Raw genomic sequence first — 17,686 nt, forward strand, 5'->3', positions numbered from 1 at the left:
GCAGAGAAACGGAGACACAGAATCTGAAGCAGGTTCCAGGCTCTGAGCTGTCAGCACAGAGCCCAACACGGAGCCCGAACCCACAAACTGTGAGATCATGACCTGAGCCGAAGTCATACCCTCAACTGACTGAATCACCCAGGTGCCACCCCTCCATCCTAACTTGTGATAACAATCTGGTAAATCGAGCCTCCGCTAGTTTTTTTTTTTCCATTAGTATTTTAACGTAGCCCAGCAGTCCTTTTGCTTATCCCAGCCTTCCTTTTTCCCTGTCCATAAGGACTCTTTCAAATCGTTCCCACTTGCCTTAACTCTACTGCTGAATTCACCCACTCTCAGCAGATGATCTAACATTCACCAGGGAAATACAGGACCTCTCTCTCAATTCACCTGCAAACCTACTCTATCTTTTTACTCACCATTATCTCCTTTTCTCCCATCTACTCTTAGCATCCTAAATAAGGGCAGTCAGAATCTGGTCCACAACTCTCTGGTATCATCTCTTGCCACCTCACTCACTACCTTACATGTATCTTGCACCCCAGCATTCAGAAAACCCTCAAATTCTCCTTTACATACAATGTTATTTTATATCTTTGAGCCTTTGCACTTGGCTGTTCCCTCTTCCTGGAGTACCCTTCTCTTCCTTTCTCCAGCATCACCTCTTCCAGGCAACTTTCCTAATGTCCTAGGATAAGTTAACACGTTTTGGGGACAGTCCATTCTTATTACTATTATAGAAGTATTGGAGCTTCAAAGGATAGCAATAACTTCTTAAGGGCTGAGCATACAAAATGTGATTATCTCCATGGGAGATATGGGAGCTATGATATCTGAATAAAAAACACCACAAGAGAAAAATACCTCTATATTAGTTGCATTCAGCTTCTCCTCCATTACTTGTTTGAGGATGATGAGTGAAGACTTGATGGCTTCTTTCAGTGTCATAGACTTGAAACAAAAAGGGTAAGAAGAGTAGCCATTATGTAATTCCTCCTTCCTTCAAAGATTTCCCCTATCTCCCTGAATGATGTAGCAAGTATTACTAAATCAAGCAGCTTAGTAAGTACAGTGCATTACCAGGTATCTCTAGAATTCAAGTAAACAGTAAATAAGTAGAATACATTTATTCAAAGTTTCAAGTCTTATTTTGAACCAGATCAAAGTCACCAACTTTCATATTAAGTGATCTTTGAAGAAGTGGAAAGGGCTACACTTCTCTAGTTATCCTCTTTTAATAAGATAATATTGGGAATATCCTATGATTCACAACTCCCAAATGATCTAAAAAGGTAGCCCACTGGTTTAGTAAACCTGCTCTTGTAGTACTGTGTTTTGAACCCATGAACCCAATTTCTTCCACACATAAAATCAATACTATCAGGGGTAGAGGGGAGTAGACATCTCTGTGTGAACCAGTAAGAAAGACAGCCTTCAACCACAACAAGTTACCCAAAGCCAAGTCTTCCCATCCTACAAGATAAAAAATGCCAAATGTCTACTTGCTTCTAGAGCCAGACTAGGAAATATATCTGTTAAGTAAAGCTTTCAAGATAAAGGGTAAACAAACTGAGGTCATCTATACCATGATACAGCACTCAGCATTAACTACTGATATGTGCAAAAATACGAATGGATCCTAAAAACAGCATTATTGAACAAAAAAGGCAAATGCAAAATATAAACTGTATGACTGCATTTATAGAAAGGACAAGAACAGACAAAACTAATCTACAGTGGTAAACATGGTTGAAAGGGAGGAAGAGAGTGAATGGAGAGGCAATAAGCATTTCAGGGAGTGATGGAAGTGTTCTCCATCTTGTTTTAGGTGGTGGTCATGAGGGTGTGTACTCCTAGAACTCCTAGAATTGAACACTTAAGGTCTTCCCATTTTATGTAAATTATACTTTGATTTATAAAATAATAATAAAAGTTGTGAGAGTACTCAATTACCTTGTGGTAAACTTCTTGCAAGGAGCTCTGGGCACCCTCTGAAGCAGAGCCAATTGCTCGAGCATCACACTGTACAAAGGTCCCAGATGGGTCCATATGAAACCTGCAAAACCCCCAAAAGAAGGGGGTTACAAATGCTTAAGAGTGGTGGCATTTTATGTAACAAGTATCTCACTAAAGAATATAAATGCTTGGCCCTGCAGTGGAAACTCCACTGAAATACTGAGGTACAGGTCCAAAAGATGTTGTATGCCTAGAGAAACCAGATTTTTTTTTTTTAAGTTTATTTAAGTAATGTCTATACCCAATGTGGGGCTCAACTCACAACCCCGAGATCAAAATTCACATGCAAAGTCACATGCAGCTATAGAAACCAGATCTTTTATTTTATTTTTAAAGTTTATTTATTTTAAGATAGCAAGTATGCACGAGCCAGGGAGGGGCAGAGAGAGAGGTGAGAATATCCCAATCAGTCTCCATGCTAAGCATGGAGCCCAATGCAGGACTTAATCCCAGGACACTGGACCATGACCTGGGCTAAAATCAAGAGTTGGACGCTCAACCAACTGAGCTACCCAGGCACCTGAAACCAGATCTTTTAAAAAGTGTTTAAGAAAATTAATTCATTCCTCAGAGATTTAGAAGTATAGAAGATATAAATATGGCACTTGTGTACGCCTATCTAAACAATAGTTGAGGAAAAGGAACAAATCAGCATTCTAAAGCAAAGCTCTAAAACACACCCTGACTACAGTAACAAAGTTGCTTTTAATTCTTTCCAGAATCAGCAGTGGTTCCAACAGGGAAGTTCTTCACAGAATGCTTGTCTTTGTATAAACAGCACAGAATCACTGAACTTTAGAGTTAGAAGCCCTTCGTTTTTTATAATTCTACAATAATCCTCTCAGTTTAGACAACCAGTCCCCATCCCAAATTAAAATAATTCTACAAAAAAAGAAACAGGAAAAAATGGCAAATTCTTACAGCTGGGGTCCTTTCTCATCAACTCCTCCAAATAACAGTGCTACTCCAAAGGGACGAGACTAGAACCAAAAAACAAGAGGTATTATGATAAACAAATGGCTACTGAAGCAGGAGGTAAGAGGGGCTGGGAAAGGTATGTTCAGAGGACAAATGTCCTAAGTCCCTTAGAAGGAAACTTGCCACAAACACCACACTCACCATGGCACCTGGATCTGCATCTTCTTCTCCAAACTGCAGAGCTAGATTGGACACAGCCTGAGTCACACTCTCCACGGTCATTGTCTCATTGTAGGTGAACCAATGGTTCTAGAAAAAGAGCAAAATGTGGTCTAACTTTTAAATAAGAAAAGCATTAAAGCAGTCCACCATCTCACTACATACATCCCTGTGGACTATGGTTGCAAACCGAAGGCTCAGCTCCAGTGTGTTTTTCTTAACACTGAACTTGAATGCTTGGGCCTACATGAGAGGAAGAGAAATAGCTCTAGAAAGAAACTGTGATCAAAGTACCCTAAGCATTAATGACGGACTAGAGGATTATTCCCTTGAAAAACAGAGTTAGCCCTTCATAGCACTAAGCTTAGTCTTTTCACAAAGTGAATGCTAACAGCTAAGTGCCACTTTCCCTCAAAGAGCCTACCTTATCATTGTGTTGGTGTTTAAATTAAATGACTTACTCTTACATAAGTACTGACAGCAAAGTTGAAAATAAGTGCAAAAATTTTATCAATCAGGAATTTTTTTCTTACTGGTCTTTTCTCGAAGCAGCAGGTACTCAATTAAAGAAAAAAACAAAATCAGCATTCTTGACCTGGTACATAACATTACTCACCATAGGAGAGCTGTTACTTGCAAGCCCAGCACCAAAGGCAGTTGGGGTAGAATGTCCTTTAGCTATGTCCACTTCCTGCTATGGTGCTCCCACAGTTAATTAGGGACCAGAATGTAGTGCAATGCTTGCTTTATTTAAGGCAAATCAAAAAGAATCAAGAGACTGTCAGCACTATTTACCAGGGCTTCCTTAAAGCTGCAATGGTTGGATGGCTAGACTCCAAGCCTCAACAAGTTATTAACTAGGTGGTCTATATCCAAAATCACTCCTAAGAGCTACATCTGATATTAACACAGATAACCTGCAATACAGCCCAGGCAGCTACATCATTAAACAAGGAACTCAAGCATCAAGGTAAAAAGGAGAGATGATGCTAATTTTACCTGTGTCTCCACTCTGGCTTTATCAATTAAAGTCTTAGCATCAGCAATTAGCCCACTCATGGCACAACCTGCAATGTAAAAGCAATAGTGACCCAGGGGCCAAATCCTAGCAGAACTCTTTCATCCACTCAAGAAATACTGAAACACTGGAATGGAACCATGGCGGCCATACGCAATCCCATAGCAATACACCCAAGAGGTTAGATGGGAAATTATTTGATTATACTGAACACAAGTATAATTATACTACAAATAAATAAAACCATCTGCAATAACTCAGAAGTCCAGTATTAAGATAGAAGACAGGCAAGAACAGCCAAACAAGCATGAATTTTCACATATTACATCCTTAAGCATTCCTTCAGCATTCTCGTAGACCACAATACACTTTCAAACTAAGCGAACACTAACATCCCAACAGAAGAAATAAGGAAAAAAATAACCATGTCACTATGAGCTATAGAAAGCCCCAGGATAAAATCAAAAGCTTTTTCGCCTCCCTGACCAAATACAAACCAATTAGTTTAGAAAGAAAGTTTGCCTGATGGTCCAAGATGCCAACGTTATAGCTGTTACTTTATATGCCATAACTTGAAATCTGTATTTCCAGCTTAAGCCTTACTACCACATTTCAAACCTATGAACCCAATGACTCCCTTAATATATCTACTTGGACATACCACCAACTCAAATCAAGTTCTTTCTTCCTTCTAGACTCCTTGGCCCTCACAACCAATCAGATCCCAAATTCTATCAATCTCCATCTGATTAACCTGTCCAGCATTAATCCTTACATTGTCCATTCTCTGTCTATTGCCTTGGTTAAATCCCTCATTGTTGCTATTTGGATTAAAGGAAATTTCTTTCCAGGTCTCCCTACCTCCAGTCTCAGGCCCCTTCACTCTACCTGCAACCCTGTTATGAGAATTGTCTTTCTAAAAGACTAATCTGGGGGCACCTGGGTGGCTCAGTTGGTTAAGCATCTGACTCTTGGTTTAGGCTCAGGTCATGATCTCATGGTTCATGGGGTCAAGCCCCACATCAGGCTCCTTGCTGACAGTGCAGAGCCTGCTTGAGATTCTCTCTTTCTCCCTCTCTCTCTGCCCCACCCCTGCTCATACTCTCTCTCTCTCAAAATCTGATATTACCCCAAAGCTTAAAATCTTTCCCATCAAGTTGAAGCTCTTTAGCATGGTAAAAAGATTTCTACTGTCTGATCCAAGACTTATTTCTTGCTATAGTCCACCTGCCAGTCATACCAAACTTCTTGTGCTAGGGTATTCCCTATTTTACACCACTAAGGGTTTGCTCATTTCTATTCCCTCTGACCGGAGTGCTCTCCCTTCCTATACCCACACACTTGTTCACTTAGTGACCATTTCCTCATCTTTTAGAATTCAACTCAGCTCAAGCATCGCTTTATGGAATCTTTTTCTGAAAGTCCACTACCACTGGTTCCAGACAAAACTAATGATTTCCTCTTTTGTACCCCTACTGAGCACATACTACAGCCTCTCGTAACACCTACGTCACTCAACTGCATTTACTTATTTACATGTCCACCTCCACTATCAGACTGTATGCTTCTGAAACATAAGGACTATGTCTCTCTCATTTTTCTCTGTATCCCTGGTGACTAGCATAGGTCTGGCACATGATAGGTTCTCAATTTGCTGAATGAAGTGACACTGATCTATCTCCAGACACACAACTTGGGATTAAGTAGACAAAATGTTCTTATCTTAAAAGACTAAATCTCAGCTTCTACATCTGAAAGATACTGTCAAGCTCCTGGAGTCACCATGGCATTGGTTCTGAGGCCTTCAGGCAACTAATTATTTTACCAATATTCCACTAATTAGATGACTAAATGGTTAAGAAAATTTCAACAGTCAACTAAAATGAAGAACTACTCACCCTGTAATGCTACAATGATGCCAGAAGCTAAGGCAGGGAAATTATAACAGAGACCAAAACAAAACAAAAACAAAAAAGAGTGCTGGGGTGTGGGGAATATAGGGGAAGACAGGGAGTAAAAAGATAAATCTGAAAACAGAGGAAGAAGACTGATCTGCTCAAAATCTATTATTCTCATGCTCTCTGAACCTTAGTCACTCTAAAGACCTTTAAGAATTCCTCTTTCTAGTGGACACTCTAGTTTTCCACATGATCCTCTGCTCCAGATGGCTTCCTACTAGGGCTAACATTATGCAACATTGAAGACCCAGCCATTATAGGGAGCTGGCCTATGATTCAACCTTTACATATTTCGACAACCATCACATTCGCCAAGTCTAAATTTGAAGGAGAAAGGAACTTCTGGAAGTAGGCTGAGCCCTACAATTTCTTCCCACTCCTATATTATGCACACTGGCTTACTGCCTGGAAAACAGTAGCTAATTAGGGGATAAGATGTTCATCTAATGAACCTCCTGTGGAACACCAAAGAAGACTAATTAATCCAAGCCAGATCCTATAAAACAACTTCCCCCTACTCCTTACCTATGTGAGCATCAATCTCTACAATTTTCTCAATGCTGCTAGGCTCCATTAGTGGGGAGGTAATTCTCTTCTCCACAGCTAGGCACACACCCTCTGATGTCTGAATCCCAATGGCTGTAGAACCAAGCTAAAAAGAAACGTGTTATAGTTATCATGTACAGGTCAAAGAACAGTCTCACATACTCACCAGGAATCTCTCTGAATACTGCACAAGACAGAAGCTTCAATTAGCCATACCAAGTATTCAGAGAGTATAAACAGCACCCTAATAAGTAATGTGTTATTCCTGTCAATGGCAGGAACACTTGATTTACAGATTTTGTTCTTCTAAAGGGAAAAGTTCAATTAAGTCTTGAAAACATCTGGAAAATGATCAACTGTAATGCCAATATTTTGGAGAGGGGTAGATTCTAAGGTTCTAAACATCAACGGGCAAAAAAGTAATAAAACTAGAATGTTTTTCTTTTCACCTCTGTTCTCTTGACCTGTCCCCAAAGGTAGTATTTCTCAAATCTACATGACCTCCAGAAAAGTAGTGTACATTAAAAAAAGGAAAAAGGTGCCTGGGTGGCCCAGTGGGTTGAGCGTCCAACTCTTGATTTTGGCTCCGCTCACCTGATTTTGGCTCAGGTGCTGCCAGCACGGAGCCTACCTGGGATTTTTTCTCTCCCTCTCCCTCAAAATAAATAAACAAACAGACAAACAAAAGAAGAAACAAAAACACCACCACAAACATAATTATTAACTTAATCTTTTGAGGTCACTAGCAGTTTACAATATAGCTTAATTTCATCTCTCCATCTCCAGGGCACCATTCTAGTCACCGATCCCTCTATGTCTGTTTCTTTATCTGCAAGATGGGGGTAATAAAACATCAAGAAAGTAAATATATTAATACATAAAATGCTTAAAATGGTGCCTGGCACATAATAAATGAGTAACAAAATTAGTCATTCTTCTTATATGCCTAGATTTCAACATCCTCTTACTTAGGTTCCCCATCTTAATCTCTGTCTTAATGTGTATTTCATGTTATAGCCTAACTGATCTAATAAAATGCTATTTTAATTATACTTCTTCTCTGAAGAACTAACATCTCCCTATATTGCCTGTCACATAAAATCCAAATAAGCTTCCAAAGCCCTCAAAACCTAATCTCACTTTTCATTTCAAACTTTATTACTCATTATTCTCCAACAAAATCTACCAGGTATAGCCCAACCCATTTTCTCATGCCATATTATTTATCCCTTAACTCACAAACCATGAGATCATGACCTGAGCTGAAATCAAGAGTTGGATGCTTAACTGACTGAGCCACCCAGGTGCCCCTGAATTACCATTATTATTTAGTTAGTTCCACAAAGCAATGCCTGCCAGTGCAAGCATCAGACTCCTGGAACCTGTTATTGTAAAGGAGTCCAAGGAATTTCATGAATCATTATGCATAACATGCTTAACATGACTGCAGACTGCATAATCACGTCTCATACATAAGTGAATTATTTTTCAAATGCATAAAGTTGTGACTTTATTTACAAATGTTTTTAAATGTATATACCAGCTTTTTTTTTTTAATATATATGCATAACTACAGGAGAGGACTGTTTAAGAACTTTATGTAAAAAATGGGCATTCATACTTCTAGGTAAAGGTATAGACTGAACACACACATTAGCTCTACTCCTTCCCCTAGCCTCGTAATAGCACAAAATTAAAGGATGGCAGGGTCAGGGGGTAGGGGGCAATGCACAAATATACTAGCACAAAGAGAATGGGCAAAGACACAGCAACAAAATTTCTAGGAAAGAAGAGAGGTTAGTGATAATTTACTTAATAGACCTGAGAAATCTGAACCCTAAACCAGTAGTAAAGAAAATCAAGAAACAATCTGATTTACATTATAGGATCCCAAAAAAGAAAGGGACCTCTGGAAATAGAAACAAAGGAGCTAAAAATCACAAAATCAGTTCAGTGTTACCTAAGAAACAGATTTCCAGATCCCCTCCCCTAGGCTATAAAGCTAGATGACAGCTCCCACCCCCACTCCTATAGAAAACTCTGGAAAGGGTAAAACAGACAGTGGTCTTTGGATTGGGGGACACTAAGCACAGTCAAAGGCAGGAGTACCAGAGTGAAAACAGGGGATTAAGTAAAGACTGACTAGCTGAAGGTTAGGAACTTCAGCCTTCTTTCCCCATTCAGCTCTCTGAAGCTAGTAGCTGAAACACCCTTCAGGCATGAAATGAGAAGGGGCAGTTTTCTCTAGAACAGTTTTCAAACATTTTGGACAAAATCGACATTAAGAAATAAACCTTATATCAGGATCAAAACATACTAACATACACAAATAAATACAATAGAAACAACGTGGGAAAAAAACACAATGAAACACCAATAGTATCAACATGGCATTCTGATATCTACTGTTCTATTCCACTCAAAAAGAAATGCTACCTTGACCCACTAAATTAATTTCAATGCTCACTAATTGGTCAAGACCTGTAGCTTAAAAAACATAGCTCTATGGGGCGCCTGGGTGGCGCAGTCGGTTAAGCGTCCGACTTCAGCCAGGTCACGATCTCGCGGTCCGTGAGTTCGAGCCCCGCGTCGGGCTCTGGGCTGATGGCTCAGAGCCTGGAGCCTGTTTCCGATTCTGTGTCTCCCTCTCTCTCTGCCCCTCCCCCGTTCATGCTCTGTCTCTCTCTGTCCCAAAAATAAATAAACGTTGAAAAAAAAAAAAAATTAAAAAACATAGCTCTAAAGAATCTAACCAATTCAAGAAAAAAAAATTGAAAGAAAACTTAAAAAAAAAATCCTTAAAGAATATATTTCATCCATAAAACAAAAATAGGACACTAATAAGAAAAAGGAAAAAATAAAGGAGGTTAGAAATTGAAAAAGCAGTATGCCCAGAGAACTAGTCCAGAATTGGAACAGGTCAGAAGCTCAAAGATATTTTTAAGAATCTTTACTGGATACCTAATGTGCTTGGAAATTTTGAGAAGATACATATAACCTAGAGAGACTCTGGGGATTATTTATGACATGTATACATTAAATTAAGCAAATTTTTAAAAAAGAAGAGCTCTAAACTCCAGGAAAATATTGTGCAGAAATGGAAAAATGGCTCAGCTGTGAATACATTTATTTACATAGTCATATGACTATAAGTGTTGACTAATGATCTCAAAAAAGTATATATTGAGTGAATTGCTGTACCTCCACCCCAGGAGGAAAGCGTGTGTGTGTGTCCATGTGTGTCATTGGGGGCAAAAATCTTCATCGTCTATAATGTAAAGTCTGTGGATAATATCTAAACAAAAACAAAATTTTTTTCCCCACTTCTGCTGGCTGTCTGCTTCTGTGCTAGAAATATGGAAGCAAATGCCAAGAAAATTATCAGCTAAAAGATCTTAAAGATCTTAAAAGTTCTTAAAGTGTTGCTTTTGGGAAGCTGAAGATAGAGGGGGCAGTCCTCAGGGATTGCTGTTTTTGTTACAAGGTTGATATAATTATTTTATCTTTTGATTCTAAAACTACATGCAGGTATGCCTTAAGAATAAAAATGTAAAAGTCAGAAAATATTACTAGAGAATTTAATTCGGCACTTAGTTGTTCTTACGTATAGTACATTGCTCTTAAATCTCCAACTGAACAGAGCAGGACAGACTTTATATCTACTTTTTTTTTTTTTTATGTTTATTTATTTTTGAGAGAGAGAGAGAGCGCACGCACAAGTGGGGAAGGGGAAGAGAGGGAGACACAAAATCTGAAGCAGGCTCCAGGCTCTGAGCTGTCAGCACAGAGCCTGATGTGGGGCTTAAACTCACAAGCCGTGAGATCATGACCTGAGCCAAAGTTGTACACTTAATAGAGCCACCCAGACACCCCCTTTATATCTACTTTTAAATTTTATCTGGCAGACTTGTTCTCAACCAGGGGCCATTTTATCCTCCAGGGGACATGTATCTGGAGGACAAAATCTAGAGACAGTTTTGGTTGTCACAGTTAGAAGTGTGAGTGCTACTAGCATCTAATCCCGCTGAACACTCTACCATGCACAGGATGGTCTCTCAACAAAGAATTATCCAGTCCAAAATGTCAATAGTCCCTGGGTACTATAACTATTTTGTGGATGAAGGATTTTCATATTATAAGAATTCACAGCCTGTTCAGTTTGACCTCCAACTTAAATAACTTCCTAAGTTTCCACTCCAAAAAAAAGATTAATATTTTCAAGACAGACTAAGTAATAAAATGTACCAAAATCAAGGGAATTTTCTTTTGAACACTTACATTTACCCCAGATATTTCAGTATTACAATTCTGCCTTGGTGGGGACTGAGGAAAGGAAGTGAGGGTACATTTGAAGACTCTACCTAGTATTTCTTTAGTAAAACTCATAGTAACCAATGTCCACATGCTCAGTTTAATATGGTAATTTTGACACTGCCACAGATTATCCTTCCTTCCCCCAAAAAACCTACTCCAAAGGCATTTTTTTCCCCACTTCTGCTGGCTGTCTTTCACCCATGCCATCCCTACCATACCTCCAAATGACAACTTATACTTGCCATTCTTAGTCGTTTCTCCAGCTCCTTTCATGCTACTGAATACTTATGGTTATCAAATTGCTTTCTCATTGACAACTCATAAGTTGCCAACGCGACAACCAGGTTGTTTAAATACCAAAGAGCCTGAATTTTCACATGGGTTAAGTCACATCTATTAAAGGGTCACATGGCTATTTCTTTCTTAGCCCAACCTAGGGTAGACATCACATGGTCTCTAATTATCTTTAAGCAATCTGAAAATTACTAGCAGTAAGAAGCTTAAAGAAGAACCCCCCCCAAAACTGAGGATTATTCTTGGCTTGGATAGGACTATTATCTTTAGAGGCTCAAAATAAATGCCACAGCTTGAAATCGTCATAGTCTTCACAATTCATAATAACGTATGGTTTCAATACAGGGCAAAGATGATCAGAAACAGGCACTTGTAGCTGGCCCACCACTTTCTGTCCCACCATCTATCATAGTGCTTCCACCTTTACTTCTATGTCTTCAACTAATCACAGTCTCTTTTGCCCTTTTCTAGATTCTCATACAATAGTTTTCTATAATACACTCTTTTTATAATAGGTAATTTAGAAACACAGTAGCTCTCTTCAATTATTTGAAGAACTGTTTTTGGAAAAGGTTTAAACATCCTGTGTGGTTCAAGGACAAAACTAGGGACAACTAAGGAAACTTCAAAGAAGCTAGACTTTGATTTATTTATTTTACAGTTTATTTATTTATTTTGAGAGAGAGAGAGAGAGAGAGAATGGAGAGGCAGAGAAAGAGGGAGAGAGAGAATCCCAATCAGGCTACATGCTATCAGTGCAGAGCCTGACACAGAGCTTGATCCAACTAACTATGAGATCATGACCTGAGCCGATACCAACTGAGCCACTCAAGTACCCCAGGAAGCTAGACTTTTGATTCAATACAAGGATAAATTTCTAAACCTTTATGAATTGTTTTCTAACAGAATGAGCTATCTAGTGAGAAAATATTCTATCACTAGGACTATACAAACAGAGGTTATTTAGGGATGTAGAGGTGACTGAAGCACAGAGTAATGGGTTCATCTAGATCACTGACTCTCAATCCTTGCTAGATATTAGAATCACTGAAGGAGCCCTTAAAAATACTGATGCCTGGACCTTCCTTGGATAACCTAAATTAGAACTTAGATTATCCGTAATTCAACAAATGCAGATCCCATGTGATAACTAACTTTAAGTATAGATAGCTCACTTACTGATTTTGTTAATACTGGTTTGGGGGCGCCTGGGTGGTTCAGTTGGTTGAGCGACCAACTTTGGCTCAGGTCATGATCTTGTGGTTTGTGAGTTCGAGACCTGCATCAGGCTCTGTGCTGACAGCTCAGAGCCTGGAGCCTGCTTCAGATTCTGTGTCTCCCCCTCTCTCTGCCCCTCCCCTGCTCATGCTCTCTCTCTCTCAATAATAAATAAATGTTAAAAAATAAAAATTAAAAAAAAAATACTGATTTGAACTATTTGATTTTGTTACATTACAGGACACATCTCTTATTCAGTCCTGAAAGTGTCCAGTACAAATCCATAATTTTACGAATACAGGTGATGAGTTAAACAATTTTTCAAAGTATCTTCCAGATGCTAAGTCTAGACCTCTATATCCCTCTCTTTATAGCCAAGAGGATTATGAACACAAACATGTCCCTTCAGCCCCACTGAGAAAAATATACTTACATAATTATGAAGCATTTATCTGTTCAAAAGGCTTCAGGAATAGGATTGAAATTGATATTAAAATGGTTAGTGGTTGGGTAAAGGGAGATACAGAATATTTTCTAAACAAATAGCTAAAACATGGGGCGCCTGGGTGGCTTAGTCGGTTAAGTGTCCGACTCCGGCTCAGGTCATGATCTCACGGTTCTGTGAGTTGGAGCCCCACGTCGGGCTCTTTGCCAACAGCTCAGAGCCTGGAGCCTGCTTCAGATTCTATACCTCGCTCTCTCTCTCAAAAATAAAATAAAAACATTAAAAAAAAAAAAAGGGAGAGATAGCTAAAACACATTTACTCCAAATGTTCTGCCAGCAATGCAGTAGGTTGCCATCAAATTTCAAAAACTTGCTACTTGATACTATACCTTGATAGCTTCAATGGCATATTCCACTTGAAATAATCTTCCTTCAGGAGAAAAAGTATTCACACCCCTATAATTAAAAAAAAAGCATTAAAGATTGTCAGAAAAAGTGTAGAGAAACAAAAGTCAAGTTCCTTGACATCTAGCTCAAATAGCTACAAGATATGCATGTTGTCATTATTCTCCTTTGCCCAAAACAATCTGTAGCTATTGTTTTGTACATTAACAGCTTTTCAAGAAAATGGAACTTATGTATGGAACATTTCTGTGGTACTCCCAGAGACTTCAAACTGATCAAATGAGAGCAAGGGGCTTTCTACCTCAACTCTGAACCAAACTGAATTCCCTCATTAAATTCAAGCCCCCAAAACTACCTGGCAATTCCGAATATGCTTTTATCCTTCTCCCCTTCACATTACATGCATTTAATGTCAATATCATACTTTTCAGTAAAAGTATGATAGTTACAGGTACACGTTACAGGTACATTTCTCTATTTATTTGTATGAATTAGTATTGCTATCTTAACAGACTGAGATCTGGCTCGTTCCTAAAGCCTAAGCTAGTTTATTCATTCCATACATATTTACACCAATTACATACTAGACTTCTTTTTCTTTCTAAAACACCTTCCCACCTTTTCTTGTTCCATTCTGTTGGAAATCCCTATGGAAAAGAGGCATCAATCATGGTCCTAGCTATAAAAGTCTTCTGCACACAATGGACACTTCAAAAATACTTGAACAAATGAATGAAAGTAGTTATGATCCTTGGCTTATAGAGTTTGGATTTGATAACATGTAACATGATATATAACACAGTGTTTTCAAATTTGTTTTATCAAAAACTCTTTCTTCAAAAAAAAAAAAAAAGTATATGTATCCCCGAAATACAAAACAGGTAATAATACAAGTTGACATTTACTGCATATCTACTATATACCTGGCATTGTTATAAACCTTTAAATTATTTAATTCACTTAATCCTCAAAATAATCCTATGAAGTAACATTTAAAGACAGATAGTATTTCACAGATGTGAAAGTTGACAAAGAGGTTGAGTAATATGCCCAAAGTTATTCAGCATGTAAGAGGCAGAGGTGGAATTAGGATTTAGGCAATGTGACTGCGGAGACCTATCTTTGAATTGTTCCACTATACTGCCTCTGGGAATTATTACTCTGGGCTAAATCAGGAGTGAAAGGAGAATCTCACCATCCCAGAATCCTCCTGGCCCCAGAGGTAATATCCCAGAGGTCATTAAAAAAGTTCAGAACTCTAGAAACAATTTTTAAAAATCACTGAGTGAAAAGTCTGAGGACAGAAGCCACTTAGTAGCTTTAATTCCCTCAAATGAAAAACAAAAAACAAAACCTATCGTACATCTATCACAAGATAATTAATATTGAATTGCACAGAGTATGAAAGAATTTTGTGATAAAGTACCATGTGAACACAGTATTTTCACCTTAATTCAAGCACTTCATCCTAGTATAGTATTAATTACTACATCCTTATATGGGCTCTGCTCTTGGCTGTCTTCTCAAACTTCACTGTTTCTTTGGGTTATTTCATTTACATCAAGCACCAACTACTCTCAAACCTCTTACCGGTCTGACCTCTTCCCTGATTAATTTAATGAATCCTGAGCATTTCACTTGGATATCCCATTAGCACCGAACACTCAATATCTTCCAATCTGAAATATCTCTTTAAATCCAGCCATCCTTGCAAAATCAGTTCCATCTCCTGTCATTCCTATTTCATTTTTATTTTAAAACACCTGCAATCTCTCAGTTCCCCAAGCTAGAAAGTTCTGAATGATCTGACTCATTTCTCCCCATCTTCTCCCACATTAATCATATACCAAGTCACATCAATTCCTCCCACATGGTAACTCAACACCCTTCTTTCATTCTCAACGACCTCATTACCTTTCACCTAACTATTGTAAGCCTTCTAACTGGTGTTGACTCACTCTTTCTTCTGCTCCTGTCAAATAATCTCTGCAAAACACAACTATGTAACTTCTTCAAATAAAAATTAATAGCACATGGTTGCCTAAATAGTGACCCAAACTCCAGGGGCGCCTGGGTGGCTCAGTGGGTTGAGTGTCCGACTTCAGCTCAGGTCATGATCTCACGGTCTGTGAGTTCGAGCCCCGGGTCGGGCTCTGTGCTGACAGCTTGGAGCCTGGAGCGTGCTTCGGATTCTCTGTCTCCCTCTCTCTCTGCCCCTCCCCTGCTCATGCTCTAACTCTCTCTGTCTCAAAAATAAATAAAAACACTTTAAAAGTTTTGAAAAAAAATAGTGACCCAAACTCCTTCACTACAAAAAAAATCCATCCAATATCTAGCACCATCCTGTTTTCCCCATAGTTCACCACTCCCATACATGTATCAAATTACCACACAGAAAAGAATGTTCCCAAACAGGCACTGTTTCCCCACTGCCCCTCCTTTGTTCATCCTATATTCTCTGCCTCCAACCTACTGACACTTAGTCCATATTTATTAAAATCTTCCTCTTTCTCAAGACTCAGTTTAAATATCAGCTCCTTTTTAAAGTTTTCAATGACCCCCTAATATTGAATGCAACCTCTCTCAACAAACTTTCTATAGTACTTGATTTGAATTTCTCTAATGACGTGAAAGCACTTCTGACTTGCACTATATTTTTTAAATAGCTCTTTAAAAGGCAAGCTCCCATTTAAGAGCAAGAATCTTGATTTTGTTACTGCTGTATGGTCAGTAACTAGAACAGTGTCTTGTACACAGCAAGCATGCAAGTATATTAGCTAAGTGAATTTAAAAAGGCTGTATTTTAGGCATTCTTGGGAGGATATAAAAATGAATAACATATAGCACTCATTGAAGATGTTAAGTAAATGATCACAGAACCTTAATAAAGACTTTCTGATAAGGATAATAATGTCTATCATACACCCCCTAACTCAAAATTCTATCACCCAAGGAGGAGTTTTTTTTAATGCTCTGGAAAATAAATACCAAGTCATTTTACAGGACAGTACGAAAAGCTGTCAGTTTTAAAACTTCACATATATATATTCTGAGTCAGTAAAAGCATAAAAAAAGTGGGAGTTCCAAGTGATAAAACTTTTGACAGGATCAACATACACTTGACAAGAAATGCAGCTTCTAAAGACCTAGTAGAAAGAAAACATCCGCCTTTCCTGGCTAAACAAACAAACAAACAAACAAACAAAAAAACCCAAAAACATCTTTGCAGCTATGTGAAAAATCTAACCTACCCAAACAGAAACTGAAAGTAACAATGTCTAGAGAATTGTCTATGTACAATTTTACTCAGCATTTCCAAGCCCTGAAAAATATTTTTTTCTTTTAATGAATACAACAATCTCACAACCTTAATTTTAAAAACATATCTGGCCTTAACACACACACAAACTAAATTGCTTTAAGCTTCTCAAAAAGTCCGAAAAGTCTAGGTCTAGTAGAATCAGCGTGATGAGGAAACTCTTAAGAACCACTCTAAATTCCAGTTCCTATAAAATCAGACTCCACACTCCATCCGGGCATAGCTGAGAATACTTTCAGACTTTTGCAGAAACTATACATACTAGCATGCCTTCCTACATTTCAACCAAAGGAAAGGTTACTCTACTTCCACAACTAAGAAACGGAAAACGAGGTTGTTCCTCTAGAAGGAAGGGGGAGCTGAAATTATGAGAGCCATTAAAGAATCTCTAGTAGCTTTTTTTTTCTTTCAGGCAACACGTTCACATTTTTTAAAAAGGCAGTCATACTCAGCACGAAAGATGAACAGAGGAGGGGTTGACCCCTGGACTTCTCCGGGTTAAAGGTCGGAGTCGCGGCCCCTCGGCCTTCTTTCCCAAGCACAAAGCGGTGCTTCTCCCTTCCGCACCGAGTTGGGACCCAGCAGTGACTCAGCGGTAGCACCTGGCGCGAGTCTAGCTTGGGGAATCACTGCAGGCGGCTGGGGAGGACAAGAGATCCCCAGGCCGGGCCAGCCTCGGGTTCCTGGGGCGCCCCATGACACGGCAGAACCCAGGCCGTGGCCGGGCCCCAGTCCTGCCCACTCACAACCCCGAACCCACGTTCTCCCGACGCACAGACCTGTCGTACTCAGACCGGGTGAGGAACATGGCGAGGGCAGGAAAAGCTGGCAGCAGCTACGTGGGGTTTCTGAGGGCCAACACGAGTCCAACAGCACCCAACTCACCCACACCACCACAAAATTGAGGCCCTGCTTCCAACTGCGCGTGCGCAGGCGACCCCTTCAGCCCGCCCGTCAGTGCCTGCTTCCTATTGGTTGGTTATAGTTCCCGCCAAGGTGATTGGGCCAAAGTGCCT

At 39.2% G+C, this 17,686-nt stretch overlaps 1 protein-coding gene across 1 annotated transcript in view; it reads right to left on the minus strand.

Moving 5' to 3' along the window:
* The window catches only part of PSMA5 (proteasome 20S subunit alpha 5), a 23,057-nt gene extending 5,466 nt beyond the window's left edge, over positions 1-17,591 (minus strand). Inside the window, exons 1-8 of the mRNA XM_040471221.1 lie at positions 17,450-17,591; positions 13,336-13,402; positions 6,655-6,781; positions 4,153-4,220; positions 3,136-3,243; positions 2,938-2,996; positions 1,954-2,056; positions 865-951 (exon numbers count right to left, since the gene is read on the minus strand). Of these exons, the coding sequence (XP_040327155.1) occupies positions 865-951; positions 1,954-2,056; positions 2,938-2,996; positions 3,136-3,243; positions 4,153-4,220; positions 6,655-6,781; positions 13,336-13,402; positions 17,450-17,478 (648 nt within the window). The 5' untranslated portion in view covers positions 17,479-17,591. The remainder of the gene's footprint in view (positions 1-864; positions 952-1,953; positions 2,057-2,937; positions 2,997-3,135; positions 3,244-4,152; positions 4,221-6,654; positions 6,782-13,335; positions 13,403-17,449) is intronic.
* Between the last annotated feature and the right edge of the window lie 95 nt (positions 17,592-17,686).

This window comes from Herpailurus yagouaroundi, unplaced genomic scaffold (genome assembly GCF_014898765.1).
Source record: "Herpailurus yagouaroundi ecotype Mexico unplaced genomic scaffold, PumYag 77, whole genome shotgun sequence".
Classification (NCBI taxonomy): domain Eukaryota; kingdom Metazoa; phylum Chordata; class Mammalia; order Carnivora; family Felidae; genus Herpailurus; species Herpailurus yagouaroundi.